At 47.5% G+C, this 17,183-nt stretch overlaps 1 protein-coding gene across 4 annotated transcripts; it reads left to right on the top strand.

Moving 5' to 3' along the window:
- Window positions 1-2,659: 2,659 nt before the first annotated feature.
- On the top strand, window positions 2,660-12,737 carry LOC119379214 (uncharacterized). 4 transcript variants are annotated; one of them, XM_049411909.1, is made up of 7 exons: window positions 2,660-2,796; window positions 8,118-8,165; window positions 8,283-8,311; window positions 9,451-9,612; window positions 10,008-11,052; window positions 11,113-11,340; window positions 11,743-12,737. In XM_049411909.1, the coding sequence occupies exons 2-7, from the start codon at window positions 8,132-8,134 to the stop codon at window positions 11,994-11,996; spliced, it is 1,752 nt and encodes a 583-aa protein (XP_049267866.1). In that variant the 5' UTR covers window positions 2,660-2,796; window positions 8,118-8,131; the 3' UTR covers window positions 11,997-12,737. The 4 variants fall into 4 exon arrangements, with proteins under 4 accessions (XP_049267866.1, XP_037504371.1, XP_049267865.1 ...); XM_049411908.1 differs by having other exon boundaries at window positions 2,664-2,796; window positions 10,008-10,818; window positions 10,873-11,052; window positions 11,113-12,737; XM_037648443.2 differs by having other exon boundaries at window positions 10,008-10,872; window positions 11,113-12,737.
- The last annotated feature ends 4,446 nt before the right edge of the window (window positions 12,738-17,183 follow it).

Here is a 17,183-nt window from a genome sequence, read left to right on the forward strand (position 1 = left end):
TTGAAAACTACTTCGAGGAGAGAAAAAAAAAGAAAGCAGAGGGAGAGAATGAAAAGCCAATGCCCATTCACGTTTATTCATAACTCGCGAGAGCACAATAAACATTAAGGGCTATACGATCCTCGCTACTTATTAGATTCGTGCGGTCCGCGTTCCAACTTATTTTCGGAAAGACGCCCTAGACCCACATTGCAGAGGATCACTCTGCGCATGCGCGAACAGTCGCGTGTCGTTTCATTTTTACTTACGCGGTGCTAACGATACCAAACTTCCCGAGGCACGGGGCGCTTATTTACAATGCACCAGCATTGTTTTTCCTCCGAGCTTGTGGCACTTCGAACGTCTCATTCAGTAGGACCATTCACTCGACTTCAATGTTCAGTGCAAAAATAAGTAAATTAATAAAAATAATAATGAAACACAAAATATATGTCATTTGCCTACCAGTGCAGCAACATGACTGCACGCCGGAAAACTGAAAACAGCCGCCCTGCCGGCGCGGCTCGGAATAGATGTGTGTGTCATTTGTAGTATGAGGCTTCCTGTCCGTTTTCTTAAATAAATGAGACCGAAAGGCATAAATAACACGCAATTCTTTATAGCTATAGTCGCGTGGCTGTTATCAGAGTGCTTTTTTGAGATGTGGTCCCCGTATCGAAAAAAAAAAACAATATGAAGACATAAAGCGCGTAATTTATCATACTGAGTGCTCAAGAAGAATGGGACTGCAGAAGCTTAGGAAAGCTTTTTTGTTTTTGTTTGTTTATTTTTAGACCGCATCCTCGAGCGCTGCCATTGAGTTGCACTTATCACCGCGCGTACAAAGGGACGGATAGCCCAACAGCCTTAATTTCACATATCGGAGCAGTATAAATGCGGGGCATAAGCGATGGCGCCCACTGCGTCTGGGAATCGAACCCGTGACATCGTGCTCAGCAGCATAACGAGCCACTGAGCGACCACTGAAAATTCGTTCCTTTTGTTTCTTTAAGGGGGTCTGTCGCAGACGAGGACGAACTTGTGGCACACACATTCGTTTCGTGAATTTTTTCGGAAACAGCTACAGTGAAATCTATTGAAAGAGACTCTACGCGCTCCCTATCAAAGGTGCAGGTTACATGGAGAAAGTAGAGGGAACTAACTATCCAAGATGTGACCACCGCGCAAGTTCTTGATAGTCGGAGCGTATATCTTGTCACGCACACACAGAACATTTATAACTACTGCACTAATCTTTAACGGGTGTTTACTCCTTTACACCTAGTGGTGTGGATGATACCAGAGTGTTTCCTTGAGATGTGACTCCCGTTTCAGAAAAGAATAAAGCGCCATGGACTAGAGTAGCTTAGACATTCCCCCCCCCCCTCTTTTTTTTTTCCCTGGAAAGCTAGTCTTCGCTCAAACGCGCGCTGTCGTATAACAATACGGACTTGGGCAGGCTAGGGTACACCGAGTTTAGTGACTGAAGCCTGGATGATTCAACAAAATAACGACAAGCCCGAAATGCAAAAAAAAAAAAAAAAAAATTCGAGACACTCAAAAAGAGAAAACGTAAGTAAACCGAGAATGTCGAATTTAATATTGCAGAATACTTTAGTTGGGTCTGACATTTCTGCACTTCTGACCAACTACTTGAATATCGACACCTAGAGGACGGGATTGGACGCGCTCGCCAGAATAACTACCTTCAGAGAGAGTAAAGCGGTGCCTTAATTCAATTATTTCGTCTATATCTCGCGCTCGAGCAGTGACAGATTCTATTATTCTTCCAGCAAGCACACCCTTATGGACTACCACGGAACCCCGACCACATTTAGGACTGTTCTCTGAGAACGAGCGAACGAAGGTGGCTCTCATCGCACGCGTTTGCGGAAAACTCGTCGTGGCGTTGTCTCGGAATCCCACTTAGACTATCCGTCTATTCCCTCTCTGTTTCCCCCATCTGCGATGGCATGTGGGCAGCTGTGCACCAGAAAGAGGGGTCTGAAACAGAATCTCCGTCTAGCATTCACAAGCCAAAGTGGTGAAGACAGCTGTCTTCACCAATACACCGAATGTAGATACAGATGTTACGCATAGCGCAGAAGTTTCAGTCTTGCATGTGCATTAGGATACCGATGTCGTATTTTCTTAGAGAGCCAGCTTGCGCAAACAGTTCTGCGAGTCGTGATTGACGTGGTTTGGTCTCAGGAACATTCTGAAACGACCGTCCCGCGCACCGTATTAGAGAATGGCCCGAGCGATGCTTACCTGCGTGCATTCGCGTACAGGAAAAATACGAATCCGCGTGCTGCCCCGCGCTGCCGCAACTCGCGCTGGCATCACTGGTTAAAAAAGAAACTCCATTACGAGCCGCAGTAAGAACTCTCTCTGCGCATTCCGGGAGCTCGTATACCCGGACCTGATTGTGGCCAACGCACGCGGACACGCGGCTTTGGGAGACGCGGTTTCCGGAAGCAAGGGTGCGGACAGCGCGAGGCGGCGTGCGTGGGAGCGATTGTTCCTGCGCGCCGGGACTGCCAGCGCCAGGACAGGGCGTTGCGCGCGACCCCGGCCTTGAACCGCTATGACGGCGCCGCGGTGGGCGCTGTTCGTCGGGAACCCGACGTCGTCGTCGACGTCGTCATGCGACGCGAGGAGGAGAGTGCTGTGGCCACGTCAAAACAAAAGCAACCGGTTTGCCGCGGGGAAGAAGATGCGGCCGATCCCTACTCCTATAAAACGCCCGCGTCCCGGAGCCGGAGCCTTCACTTTTTTCGGCCCCCTCCATCCGTTCAAGCAACATCCGCGGATCCGGTGAGCTCGGCCACCGCTGGCACTTTTTTTTTTAAACCTCTGCCACTCGCCGCTACTGTTTCTCAGTGGCCAAGTACCGACTGATAGGACCTTGCCGCTCATCTTTTCCTCGTGAGCCGTCCCCAAGAGGTTTGGGCCAGCGCTGTAGTCGCGAACAAGGTGTTCCATGTGTGCGCGGGCGAGTGGTGGCGCCAATCTGTGCCTTAGCTTTCACGAAGTGTTGACGATGGCAACAGGTAGCGTGTTTGATTCTCGGCAACATCGACAGCAGCTTTCGTGGTATAGGAATGCGGACATGCCTCTGCATGCAGCTTCTAACCCACGTTATAAATTTTGATACCGTTCGAATTATTCATTAAGCTTATGTTCACTAAAGGTTCAATCACATAGTTTTACGCAACCTTTGAGAGAGTAACAAGTGACGTTACCTGCCTGAGAATCCCATTTTATCAATGCATTCGCAGTATGTTGCCTATGAACGACGTGGTGCCAAAGTGGCCGAGCTGTGAGCGAGCGTCTGCACATCACTTGCTCGCTGCTTGCGCACTACAGGCCCGTTCAATGTCAATATTTCTATAATCTCAGCCGAGTAACCTTCCCCCTGTTGAATAAGGAGAAACGCATACTATGCCGCAATGGGTGCTTTCAACTTGCATTGCTGAATGGCTTCAAGTAAGAGCAAAACTTAACTGTTGCCTATTTATAATTCGAACCCTCGGGTGACTTTATATCGATACGGATGGCAACTAATGCTTACGTTTGGCATTCAGCTTCTCACATACTACATTAACGATTACTGGCTGCACCCAAAGCATAGGAGTTATATTGAAACAAAATTGAATCGGAGAGTTGTTATATGGATACGAGTAGTTCCTTAAATAAAACCAGCTAATTTGCCTAAAATACGTAGTGTACAGTGCGTTGCTTGTAAAGATTGACAATGTTTAATGTTTATTTAAAGCTTCAATGAATGCAGTGCGGAATAGGGATGAGCAAGCATTCAGTTTCGGTACTGTGTGTAGGACATATTTCTTCGCCATGTGGAGCACGGAGTATGTGGACACAAAACATTCGCTTGTGTCTACACATTTCTGTGCCCACAAACTCAATTTTTGGGTCTACACATCCTGCGCTAAAACAGTGCGCACACAAATATGCTAAGAATACCACTTTTTACGCCCTAATAGTTCTGGCTACAATAGATACAGTCTAACTTCTGCTCCTTCCTTGCTGTACTTTAGGAGCGCCCATAGGCACGTGGGCGTTTGGTCGAAATGCGATCGCTATGGCGGGGAATCAAACTCATGACATTGTAAGCGGGGTCATAGCGCGTTGCTAAGCAACCTCTGCGCGTGCCCTATTCGAAAGCACAAAGCTCCAGTAGTTTACAACGGGAAGTTTAGAACCATTGCCTGCTCATGATGCGAACGACGAAAGTTACAGTCTGCAGTGAAGGCACATCCTTACGTAGACACGCACTTCCGGGTTTAGTTCAATACCGCAACAGGGAGGGGAGTAGTAAGTTATACGCTGGTGAGCCGGATTACTGTCGCAAACGAGCTGCCGCTGGTCGAGAGGGAGGGCGGAAAAATTGATTAGAACGCTTAGTACACGGCTCTAATTATATGAGAGTCGAAACTTGATGAAAGTAGCTTTGCTCATCGCTGCTGTCAGTTAGGTTAGGCTAACGAATAGCTTTTTACAGTAATTTATTATATGGCTAACTGAAATTACTAATAAGCGCCACGTGGACAATTTTTTAAATACGTGCTTGTCATGATATTCGTAGCCGGTGTTTGTACTAAGGCGTAAAGTGATTCAAAAGCAAGAAAACGATACGTTGCCGCTGGCTACAAGTCGGCGCAATACTGCGAAGCTGGTCTACCCTGTATTGACTTCGTTGGCGTGATTAAGTTGTTAAAAACATTCGCGTAAGCTACAACATGCGCTAGAACTAATCGCATGTTTAGAATATTGGAACTACTACAACGACAGACGCTGAAAAGGTTGAAATGTTTAATCATTACTTTAAATCGGTGTTTTCTGACGGTATAATCACCGGTACAGCTGCATCCCTTTTTTCCAATGTTAGCCCCGCCGACGGGATGCCTGAAATAACCATAGATGTAAACGGTATTGACTGTCTCTTGCGGGAGCTGGACACCTCAAAAGCTATCGGTCCTGATAGAATTCCATCATATATGCTAAAGAAATGTCATGGTATTATCGCACAGTATCTATGTATTGTATTTCAAATGTCTTATAAGACCGGGTTGGTTCCACAGGACTGGAAAATCGCGGCTGTTAATCCTATCTTTAAATCAGGAGACAGAAGACTGGTGGAAAACTACAGACCCATTTCCTTAACGTCGGTATCTTGCAAGATTTTTGAGCACATAATATACAGTCAATTATTTAAATACCTTGAATCAATGAGCTTTTTTACTGCGTCACAGCACGGATTTCGTAACGGTCACTCATGCAATACTCAATTAGTTGAATTTCAACACTATATAGGTAAATTCCTTGACAATAATAAACACGTCGACGCACTATTCCTCGATTTCAGGCAGGCGTTCGACACAGTATGTCACCGCCTGCTAAATACTAAGTTAAAGGGTTTAAACATACACAATAAAACCGAAAACTGGATTTGTAACTATCTAAACGGTCGTAAACAGTGTGTAGTCCTTAATGGTTGTAGCTCATCATACATAACAGTATCATCGGGAGTGCCCCAGGGCAGTGTTCTGGGGCCACTGTTGTTCCTCATATACATTAATGATATTGTAGATGACATACAGTCCCCCATTAAACTTTTTGCAGATGACTGCGTCGTCTATAGAGAAATTAATTCTATATCAGATATAACAATCCTGCAGACCGACCTTGATAAAATAGTAAATTGGTGTCAGCGGTGGCAGATGAGCTTGAATATTAGTAAATGTAATCACATCCGCTTTCAAACAAGAAATTGGAACGTCAAACAAAATACACAATTGAAGGCACAACGATAAACACAGTCCCAGAGTGCAAATACCTCGGGGTATACTTTACGCCGAAACTAAAATGGAACGAACATATCCAACACACAATATCTAAAGCAAGTAAAATGTTGTTTTTTATTCGCAGAAATTTCAAATCAGCGTCCAAAGATGTCAAAGAAACACTATACTTTTTACATGTTAGATCTATCCTAGATTACGCCTCTATGATCTGGGACCCTCATCAGGACTATTTGATAAAAGCAATAGAAAAGCTTCAAAATCAGGCTGCACGATTCGTCTCCAGTAATTACTGCCCTTTTCAAAGTGTCACTGAATTAAAAGCATTACTGGGCTGGGAAACTAACAGCTAGAAGAAAAAACTTAAGACTCAAATTTTTCCACCGTATTTTTTATAATCAAACAGGCATTAACAGCCGCACCTATTTGTCGGAACCATCCTACGTCTCGACTAGGCACGACCACTCCAAGAAAGTGCGCGTATACAGCTGCAACACAAATCATTTTTCCAGGTCTTTTTTTCCACAAACTGCTCGAGATTGGAACCTGTTACCGGAAGACTACGTTTCTGTACCTGATAATCATAATTTTTATTCCCGATTGTGTTTACAATAATGTATAATTGTGCTAGTTTTTGTTCCAACTTTATGTTACCTTTGAACATGCTAACCTATTGTCCTTTCACTTGTTTATCTTGATGTTAACCTTGTTTCATATATTTTTGTTGCTTATTTTCACTGTAAAACATGAAGCATATGATCATACAGATGTCTCCCCTGCGATAACGCCTTTGAGGCAACGCAGGTATCCTGTAAATAAATAAATAAATAATTCTTTCCGCTAGTTCTAGGAGACTGCGCCCGAGAGATCTTCCTCTCGGGCGCAGTTTTCCTCTCTGTCTATATGGTGCTTGAGGGCACCATATAGACAGCAGACGCCACTGTCTAGGTGTGCCGCGACTTATCCGCTTGTTACTTTCTAGGCACCGTAGTAGTCGAATTCGAAGTTATGATCAACATGCGAGTGTCAAGCTTTTCGGACAGGGGGCGTGAAAAGTTGGTGTCCGGCATGTTTCGCATCTTTGATCACCGTCCAAAGCTTTCCACTCGATTGCCTCTTCACTCTGTCTCCACCAGTTCTAATTCGCTGGTTGTGCTTTATGGCCTCAACTATAAAGGTTTTCTTACGAAATATAATAACACAGCTTCAGCTGCACTTGGGGAGGCGTTCGCTCACTGAACAGGATCATTCTGGACTGTTTTAAAAGTACTCTCGTCGGGCGTTCCTGCCGAGGCCTGAGCCAGCGCATGTAAGTCCTCCTACAGCGCAATTGTGAGGGGCTGCGAATCGTCCAGAAGAAAGCCTCCTCGGAGTGGGATCAAAGCTGGCTATACAGGCTGGATCTTGGTAGCTCTAAGTTGGATAAAAGCTTTCTCCTGGCCGTTCTCTTTTTTTAGTCTTGGCAGGAACCGCAAAAGCGAGCGCTTTTGAGGATTACAAGAACTCGTCCCGATTATCTAGCACATTTTTGCACGCGTGCGTAAGGTTGTACGCATTTTGAAGGCTTCAAGGTTGCATCGGCATGCTCCTTCTAGAAGAGTGCGCTTGAGAGCTTTTAGCGTGGCGTCTCCCAACTTGCAAATGTACACGTTCTGCGGCAAACGGCCTTACTTCAGCTAACCATGTCATTAATCGCGTGATGCTTCTTTAGAAGCGTTGCGCAATCGTCAAGACGCTATTTCTGTCGCAAGAGGGGCTCGCTGCCTACTTGATCGAGGAAGATGCGCAGGAGACCTTGGTGACACACGCCAAGCAGCCAGATCAGGAACTAATAGTCGGTGCATACTTGCGGAGGGGAGGAGCTGACGGCCCGCCCAGCTTCATTCATGCAGGGGCTATCGACAGATAGGAGCTCGCGGCGACGGAAACGTTCTGCTGCCTCCTTGCGCAAGCCGCACAGCAGTACGATTTTGTGATCATCAAAACACGCTTCGATTTGCGCGCGAGGACGCCAAGGGGCGTCGCAGCAACAGTTAGCGGAAAAAAACTGTGCTGGTCCTTGCACGGCGGAAGCGACTATACGAATGCACGCGTTTTGTTCCTTGCCGAGACCGTCAAAACACGTCGTAAAGCCTCAAGGAAACCCTTATGTAAAGCCTCGCATAACGTACAAGGTTGGCTGCGCGAATCGAATGACAGGCGCAGCGTCCGCGAGGAACCTTTTTTACCCCTTTATTTCTGTGCGTGCGGCGTCGCTCTGACCGCGCACCACATGGCGTTGGCGGATCACTTATCTACTCGTACCTTTTGTTTCAGATTGGCCATCAAAAATGAAGATTACAGCGGGGCTCGTGCTCCTTCTGGGTAAGTGCTTATGAAACGCGGTAAGCACGGGCTCTGCAGCCACCACTTTTCTCCACAAGCCTTGGCTCTCGGACACACAAGTAAAGCACATCTTTCCTTCCTCCTTTCTCCCCGCAGCCCTCGCAGCACCTCATCACTGCAAGCGGGTAAGTGCCAAGCCTGAGGCGCCTGCAAAGCGCTCGGCTATTTCTTAGGCCTTGTAACCGTTATATGCGCATATGGTGCCTGGGAAATAGAAAGCATGTATGAAAATTTTGCAAGAGGAAATCGACATTTGTTCACGCTTTGCACGCCTGGTCAAAAACGTTGCTGTAATTGCTTTCAAAAGCGGCGAACATCGTGAGAGGAGCCGGTTTTGGCATGTACTACATGCATAATGTAGCGATTGACCCACCATAGCGAGTTCCATGAAATTTTCTGTGTGCACGATGCCCAGGGGTGTAATCAGAAAATTATTTCGGAGGGGGGATAAGAGCCTTCTGTACGTATGCTCGTGCGTGTATATATATATATATATATATATATATATATATATATATATATATATATATATATTATATATATATAACCGTCCCACTGGCTAAGCCAATAGCGATGTTGTATGCGCATTTCTGTACAGTCTTCACGGATGGAAATGCGACAATTTAGGGCTCATTAATGCACGTACTTTTGTTTCTACCGTCTTCACTTCGGCGTAATTTCGACTTGAACATATTCATCGGAACTATCCTTACCAATAGCGGCCAGTTTCGCAGCGAAATGAAGCGGTTATCTCGAGCATTTGCGCATATCAGTCGTTATACTGAAACATCATACTGGCGAACAGGACATGGACAAGTGGAGAGACAACCGTGTCCTGTTCGCCAGTATCACGTTACATAGCTATAACCAAAACTAACTAACACAGTTGTATACGCTTACAGTTATACTGAAAGTTTTGAGGTCGCGTTTCAATCTGTGAGCACGGTACCTCACTCAGACCATGTCTTCTGGTGCTCGCTATGCAACTAGGAAACAGCCGGATAAATATGTCGATCAAGCATTTCTCCTAAGGGCAAACAACGAAAACACGCCACGGCTTGAGGAACGTACACGGCGTCTCATAAAATAACATTGCCTTGCCTGGTTGGCGTGTAATTGCTCCACTCTGTTACAGTCCGTTCAAGATATCTCATTATTCTTTCGTATACAGCACGCTGCCCGAGCGAACAGTAAACCTGCTTCATTTCAATAAGTATGTAGCGGGCCGCATTCCTATTTGTGTCTCACTGCTTCTATGCCGCAGACAAAACGATGGGATGAAAGCAAGGGACAAAATCAGGGAGGCTGGGTTCGAGGTACAGCTGGCGTCGACTACCCCGATTACAAGGAAATTCCCCGCACAAGTTTTCGCTGCAGTCAGCAGCCGTACGAAGGCATGTATGCTGACTTGGAGGCACAGTGTCAGGTAAGGCCCTTCCAAAGCCATTTACCTAACATAAATTTATTCGATCGGCCATTTCAGGATCATATGATGCAGTGACTGGCGGTTTATACGAAAATCTTGGTTTCTGTTTTTATTCTTTATATAGTAACTTCTTCGACGTTGTTATCAATCGACCAAGAGGTTGCATCACCTTTCAATAATCAGAAGTTACAGTCAGACCTTTTAATTACTAAATAGCAACAATTATCGAAAACGGAGAACCATGTCCTCAGTCAAAACAGCTCTTGCAGACACTGTGAAGTTCAATCCGCGTATTGATAGTAAAACATTTCCTGTGACTGTCAAGAATACATCGCGCGTGGTTCGAGACTATGCTCTTCAAACAAATGCTGAATAGCACACCTGCAACTTTTCAGGTTTACCACGTGTGCCACAACGGCCGAAAGGAGAGCTTCCTGTGTGGACCAGGAACAATCTTCAACCAGCAGATCCGTGCCTGTGACTACTGGTACAGCTTCGAGTGTGACGAAGCGCCCAATTGGTACTACCTGAACGCCGAAGTGAATGTTGAGAGCCCACAGCCGCTGCAGCCTCTGCCCGGAAGTGGCGGAGGCGCTGCTGGCGGTGGAGGTGGTGCAGGCGGTGGAGGTCGCCCTGGGCCAGCTTACCTTCCCGGTGGAACGGGCGGGGCAGCAGGAGGAGGAGGAGGCGCCCCCGGCGCGGGTCGCTATCCTGGCTCGGGAGGCGCGGGTGGTTACCCAGGAGGTTCCGGCTCTCCAGGATCAGGCGGTTACCCCGGTGGCCCTCGTGGACCTGGTTCTGGAGGAGCTCCTGGTGCTGGAGGCTACCCCGGTGGTACCGGTGGTTACCCAGGAGGAGGTTCCGGCCGACCCGGTGCTGGGGGTTACCCAGGCTCTGGAGCTGGAGGACCTGGCGCTGGCAGTTACCCTGGATCTGGAAGCGGTAGGCCTGGTGCCGGTGGCTACCCTGCTGGAGGAGGATACGGCTCTGGGCCAAGACCAGGCTCTGGTGGACAAGGCGGAAAGCCGGCTGGCGGACTTCGTGGTCCTTCTGGATCAGGCGGTTACGGCGGCCCTGGTGGGCCGGGAGGCCCCGGGGGTCCTGGAGGTCCTGGTGGTTACGGTGGTCCCAGTGGCCCCAGTGGTCCTGGAGGCCCTGGAGGATCTGGTGGTTACGGTGGTCCCAGTGGTCCCGGTGGCCCCGGGGGTTCAGGCGGTTATGGTGGGCCGAGTGGTCCTGGTGGTCCTGGAGGACCCGGAGGTTCCGGTGGTTACGGTGGTCCGACTGGTGCCGGTGGTCCCAGAGGTCCTGGTGGTTACGGTGGCCCGAGTGGTCCTGGAGGTCCTGGCGGGTACGGCGGTCCCAGTGGCCCCGGAGGTCCTGGTGGTCCGAAAGGACCAAGTGGTCCCAAGGGACCAGGTGGGCTTGGAGGACCCGGGGGTGCTGGTGGTCCTGGAGGCCCCGGCGGTTATGGAGGCTATGGAGGATCCGGAGGAGGAGCTGGAGCTGCACCTGGTGGCCCTGGCCCATACCTGGCGGGTAGTGGTCCTGGTTCGGGGTCTTATCCAGGTGCTGGTGCCGCGGCTCCCCAAGGCGGTTCACGGCCTTCTGCTGGTGGATATGGTGTCGTTCCAACTGGGCCTCGCCCGGCGCCTGCGACGTATCCAGGTTCATCAGGGGCCGATGCTTATCCGGGTGCAGGCGCTGGTCCCGGTGCATCAGGAGCTGGTAGCTATTCCTCCGCCTACAGTGCACGCTCTTCGTACTCCTCCTCAAGCTCTTTCAACAGCTATACCGATTCGGGCAGTGGTGGTGGCTATCCTGACTCTCTCGGCGCGGGTTTGTTTCCCATAGCTGGAACAGCAGGCGCCGTGTCTCCGGGATCAGGCGGTAGCGTCTACGGCGGTTACACCAAGTCGGCAGGTGGCTCTGCTTTCCACAAAAAGAGCCCTCTCGAGATCGAGTCGCCTCATTCGCCTGGTCCCGGCTCGGCCGGCTTTTCCAAACCGGGTGCCGGTGCCCGGCGAACAATTGGTGGTGGTGGGTTTGGTGGTGGCGGTTATTATGGCGGTTCGAAATCTTTTTCGTGGTCCAATGGATATGACACGGCGCCTTTGTCGCCAATTCAAGGTGCACAACCCGGAGGAGGTGGAGCATGGCAGGGGCCTGAGTACCCAAGCCCCACTGCTGGCGGCGCTGGAGGCGGCGGCTACTACACATCCGACAGCGGGGCGTACTCGGACGGTTCCGGATACCCCGGACAGGACGCGTCCGGCCAGTTGCCAGGTGGCACTCCTCAAAGGCCTCGCGGAGGAGGTCGGGGTCGAAGGCCACAGGGCGGTTATGGGTCACCGATGATGATGGGTGGTGCCGGCGGTGACTGAGGCCGTCAGCATGGACAAATGACAGTGTTCACTTTGGCGGCCGCTGTTGCGAAAGTACTTCCTAGACACCGATACCACCGAACACTCTGTCGTTACGCCTGCGACATAGAATGAAAACACGACGTGAAACAGTATTTTTTGCTGTCATGCAACTCGAAATGTCTAAACAGAAGCGATATAATGCTCTGCTAAGTTACATTTATGAACTAGGCTTTTACGAATTAGGCTTAAGCCACTGAAAACAGTTTTATGCGCAGCACAGCCGTGTTTGTTGTTTTCTTTCGATATACTAAGTCCATTAGAAGGAAAGACTAACGCGCCTTCCACTCCAGCTTCGGCGTCGTATAAAGACAGTCGCATATCGATACAAAGTGTTCTCGTTCTTGCAGTCGATATGAAATTGTTGTTAATTTTTTTTGTTAACATGTTTTCTTCACGACACTTGTTCATTGTGGTTACCATATATACCATTTTCTCTCTCATTGATCGACTTTAGCAAAGACGCCTCACGCTGAAGGAACGAAGCATGCTGCCGAGGGCGGTAGCTTTTTTGCTCTTGCTTAGAATTCCTATGTGTTCCTTACAGAAGCATCAACAGAAATGAGTTTTCCTGCGACACTGTCAACACTCCGTCGAAGGGCAACTCAGCAAAATTCCAGTAATGTCCCTTTCTTTCACGAAGCGAAAGAAACAGATAGCACTGATTGTTGAATTTGAAAATAATAAAACAACACAAATATACTGCTGTCTTCCGTCATTTTAAATAGTCGGACTTAACTATATTGAATATAAACACTTAAGAAGCTAGCACTTACTGCACACACACACACATATATATATATATATATATATATATATATATATATAAAGGAAAGCTATGATTTTTCAAGGGCTCGTTTATCTTTGTTAGACACAATATTAATGAGAACTAACAGACAATAACGCCAAGGAAAGTACAGGGGGTGTTATCTGTAGTATTTAGAATGTAAATGTGAAGAAAGTAAAGTGGACGAAAAGATGACTTGCCGCCGGCAGGGACCGAACCTGCGACCTTCGAATAACGCGTCCGATGCTCTACCACTGAGCTACGGCGGCGGTCATCCTCCCGTCCACTTTCTGGGGTATATATGTTGATTAAACCTAGGAGTGTTAGTCAGCGCCAATCGCAGCCATGGCGGCGAGTGTGGAACACTCTTTTTTTGCCTCTTGGCGTCACGTAGCACGTGATCTTTTTTTTTTTTTTTTACGAGTTGGCAGCTGACCAATAATCCCTCGCATACTACCTGAAGGCATTAAGTCTGCCAGGACGAGACCCTCGCTATGAATGAAGGAAAGCTATGATTTTTCAAGGGCTCGTTTATCTTTGTTAGACACAATATTAATGAGAACTAACAGACAATAACGCCAAGGAAAGTACAGGGGGTGTTATCTGTAGTATTTAGAATGTAAATGTGAAGAAAGTAAAGTGGACGAAAAGATGACTTGCCGCCGGCAGGGACCGAACCTGCGACCTTCGAATAACGCGTCCGATGCTCTACCACTGAGCTACGGCGGCGGTCATCCTCCCGTCCACTTTCTGGGGTATATATGTTGATTAAACCTAGGAGTGTTAGTCAGCGCCAATCGCAGCCATGGCGGCGAGTGTGGAACACTCTTTTTTTGCCTCTTGGCGTCACGTAGCACGTGATCTTTTTTTTTTTTTTTTACGAGTTGGCAGCTGACCAATAATCCCTCGCATACTACCTGAAGGCATTAAGTCTGCCAGGACGAGACCCTCGCTATGAATGAAGGAAAGCTATGATTTTTCAAGGGCTCGTTTATCTTTGTTAGACACAATATTAATGAGAACTAACAGACAATAACGCCAAGGAAAGTACAGGGGGTGTTATCTGTAGTATTTAGAATGTAAATGTGAAGAAAGTAAAGTGGACGAAAAGATGACTTGCCGCCGGCAGGGACCGAACCTGCGACCTTCGAATAACGCGTCCGATGCTCTACCACTGAGCTACGGCGGCGGTCATCCTCCCGTCCACTTTCTGGGGTATATATGTTGATTAAACCTAGGAGTGTTAGTCAGCGCCAATCGCAGCCATGGCGGCGAGTGTGGAACACTCTTTTTTTGCCTCTTGGCGTCACGTAGCACGTGATCTTTTTTTTTTTTTTTTACGAGTTGGCAGCTGACCAATAATCCCTCGCATACTACCTGAAGGCATTAAGTCTGCCAGGACGAGACCCTCGCTATGAATGAAGGAAAGCTATGATTTTTCAAGGGCTCGTTTATCTTTGTTAGACACAATATTAATGAGAACTAACAGACAATAACGCCAAGGAAAGTACAGGGGGTGTTATCTGTAGTATTTAGAATGTAAATGTGAAGAAAGTAAAGTGGACGAAAAGATGACTTGCCGCCGGCAGGGCCCGAACCTGCGACCTTCGAATAACGCGTCCGATGCTCTACCACTGAGCTACGGCGGCGGTCATCCTCCCGTCCACTTTCTGGGGTATATATGTTGATTAAACCTAGGAGTGTTAGTCAGCGCCAATCGCAGCCATGGCGGCGAGTGTGGAACACTCTTTTTTTGCCTCTTGGCGTCACGTAGCACGTGATCTTTTTTTTTTTTTTTTTTTACGAGTTGGCAGCTGACCAATAATCCCTCGCATACTACCTGAAGGCATTAAGTCTGCCAGGACGAGACCCTCGCTATGAATGAAGGAAAGCTATGATTTTTCAAGGGCTCGTTTATCTTTGTTAGACACAATATTAATGAGAACTAACAGACAATAACGCCAAGGAAAGTACAGGGGGTGTTATCTGTAGTATTTAGAATGTAAATGTGAGGAAAGTAAAGTGGACGAAAAGATGACTTGCCGCCGGCAGGGACCGAACCTGCGACCTTCGAATAACGCGTCCGATGCTCTACCACTGAGCTACGGCGGCGGTCATCCTCCCGTCCACTTTCTGGGGTATATATGTTGATTAAACCTAGGAGTGTTAGTCAGCGCCAATCGCAGCCATGGCGGCGAGTGTGGAACACTCTTTTTTTGCCTCTTGGCGTCACGTAGCACGTGATCTTTTTTTTTTTTTTTTACGAGTTGGCAGCTGACCAATAATCCCTCGCATACTACCTGAAGGCATTAAGTCTGCCAGGACGAGACCCTCGCTATGAATGAAGGAAAGCTATGATTTTTCAAGGGCTCGTTTATCTTTGTTAGACACAATATTAATGAGAACTAACAGACAATAACGCCAAGGAAAGTACAGGGGGTGTTATCTGTAGTATTTAGAATGTAAATGTGAAGAAAGTAAAGTGGACGAAAAGATGACTTGCCGCCGGCAGGGACCGAACCTGCGACCTTCGAATAACGCGTCCGATGCTCTACCACTGAGCTACGGCGGCGGTCATCCTCCCGTCCACTTTCTGGGGTATATATGTTGATTAAACCTAGGAGTGTTAGTCAGCGCCAATCGCAGCCATGGCGGCGAGTGTGGAACACTCTTTTTTTGCCTCTTGGCGTCACGTAGCACGTGATCTTTTTTTTTTTTTTTTACGAGTTGGCAGCTGACCAATAATCCCTCGCATACTACCTGAAGGCATTAAGTCTGCCAGGACGAGACCCTCGCTATGAATGAAGGAAAGCTATGATTTTTCAAGGGCTCGTTTATCTTTGTTAGACACAATATTAATGAGAACTAACAGACAATAACGCCAAGGAAAGTACAGGGGGTGTTATCTGTAGTATTTAGAATGTAAATGTGAAGAAAGTAAAGTGGACGAAAAGATGACTTGCCGCCGGCAGGGACCGAACCTGCGACCTTCGAATAACGCGTCCGATGCTCTACCACTGAGCTACGGCGGCGGTCATCCTCCCGTCCACTTTCTGGGGTATATATGTTGATTAAACATATATATATATATATATATATATATATATATATATATATATATGTATACATAAGTGTATCACGACTGAGCCGTGGAGAGAAACTAAAACTATAGCACACTTTATTTCCTGTACAGAAACAAGAAGGATATCGAAAGAGGATCGGCATTTAGCGGCTGCTCCAGGGATTCGTTCATACACGTGCTGTTCTATCCAAGTTAACTTATGAAACGAAGTAATAAGGATGCCACTGAACCTGCATGGTGCAATGTCTGAACATAGTAAAATTTCAAGTTAGTGCAATCTAATAACAATAACACACATACTGTAGGTCTACACTTACCTTTCTGTGTTTTCTGTTTTATTAGTTTTTTTCTGTTACTCCACAGCTACAGAGAGAATGAAAAAGAAATGCAATTTATGTTAGCTATGTTGTTCCCGGTTTGCTATCTTGAGATTTGGAGAGGAGGATGCAGGGCGAGAGGAAAAGAGAGAAAAAGATAAGACGTGATGCACTGAAGCACGTATTTTCATCACGTGATTAAAGGAAGTCGCAGAGCACACCGTCTTGAAGTAAACCAGCAGTGATTTGGAGCCTGCCGGTGCGATTGGCGGCCAAATCCACGGTCACAGTATCTTGACTTCAGCGAAGGCTCTCTCGTCCAGCCGACTTAGAGCACTATGCAAAGTACATCTTATCTAAGGTCTTATCAGGTTTTAGATAAAATGTACTGTGGTCTCGACGTAAACCCAAATGATGCACGAGGCACTGTCGGTTGTGTCATACGAAAAAAGTTGGCATTTGCATAAGCGACATTCGTTCACAAAGGACACGGTAAGTTGCGTCGCATGGATATATAGTACGTCGGCAGTCGAAGCTGCAATGAAGGTATTCATGGTGAATTTTGTAGCGCGCACAACTTAGCAAAGTGCATGTTTGGGCTAGTTCGTAATCCATTGCTGCTACCATAGCGCGAACTTGAGAGACAAGGTGTGTGCGTGTGGTGTTCTTTCGTCCCTCGTCTCTGAAGTTTGCGCTATAGTAGCAGCAGCGCGCACAGTTGACGCGGACACAAAGAAGAGAGACAAACGAGCACTAGCTCACAACTGTCTCTCTTCTTTGTGACCCGGTCAACTGTGCACGCTACAAATTTCACCACGAATACCAGCCAACTCGCGTAACTATCAGTTTCGCGGCAATGAAGGGTCAGACGCCGTGCATGTAAACGAAATGGACTTGACAAAGGCAGAGGTACACGCTGGACTTGCTGGTGGGCGCAGAGCGCTGCTTCGTCGGTACTTTGA

The sequence above is a fragment of the Rhipicephalus sanguineus genome, chromosome 1 (genome assembly GCF_013339695.2).
Source record: "Rhipicephalus sanguineus isolate Rsan-2018 chromosome 1, BIME_Rsan_1.4, whole genome shotgun sequence".
NCBI classification, from domain to species: Eukaryota; Metazoa; Arthropoda; class Arachnida; order Ixodida; family Ixodidae; genus Rhipicephalus; species Rhipicephalus sanguineus.

Coding starts and splice junctions, on each gene's coding strand:
- LOC119379214 (XM_049411907.1), top strand. CDS start 8,132: ATGAAGATTACAGCGGGGCTCGTGCTCCTTCTGG. Junction 8,312..9,450: donor CACCTCATCACTGCAAGCGG/GTAAGTGCCAAG, acceptor TCTATGCCGCAG/ACAAAACGATGGGATGAAAG. Junction 9,613..10,007: donor ACTTGGAGGCACAGTGTCAG/GTAAGGCCCTTC, acceptor GCAACTTTTCAG/GTTTACCACGTGTGCCACAA.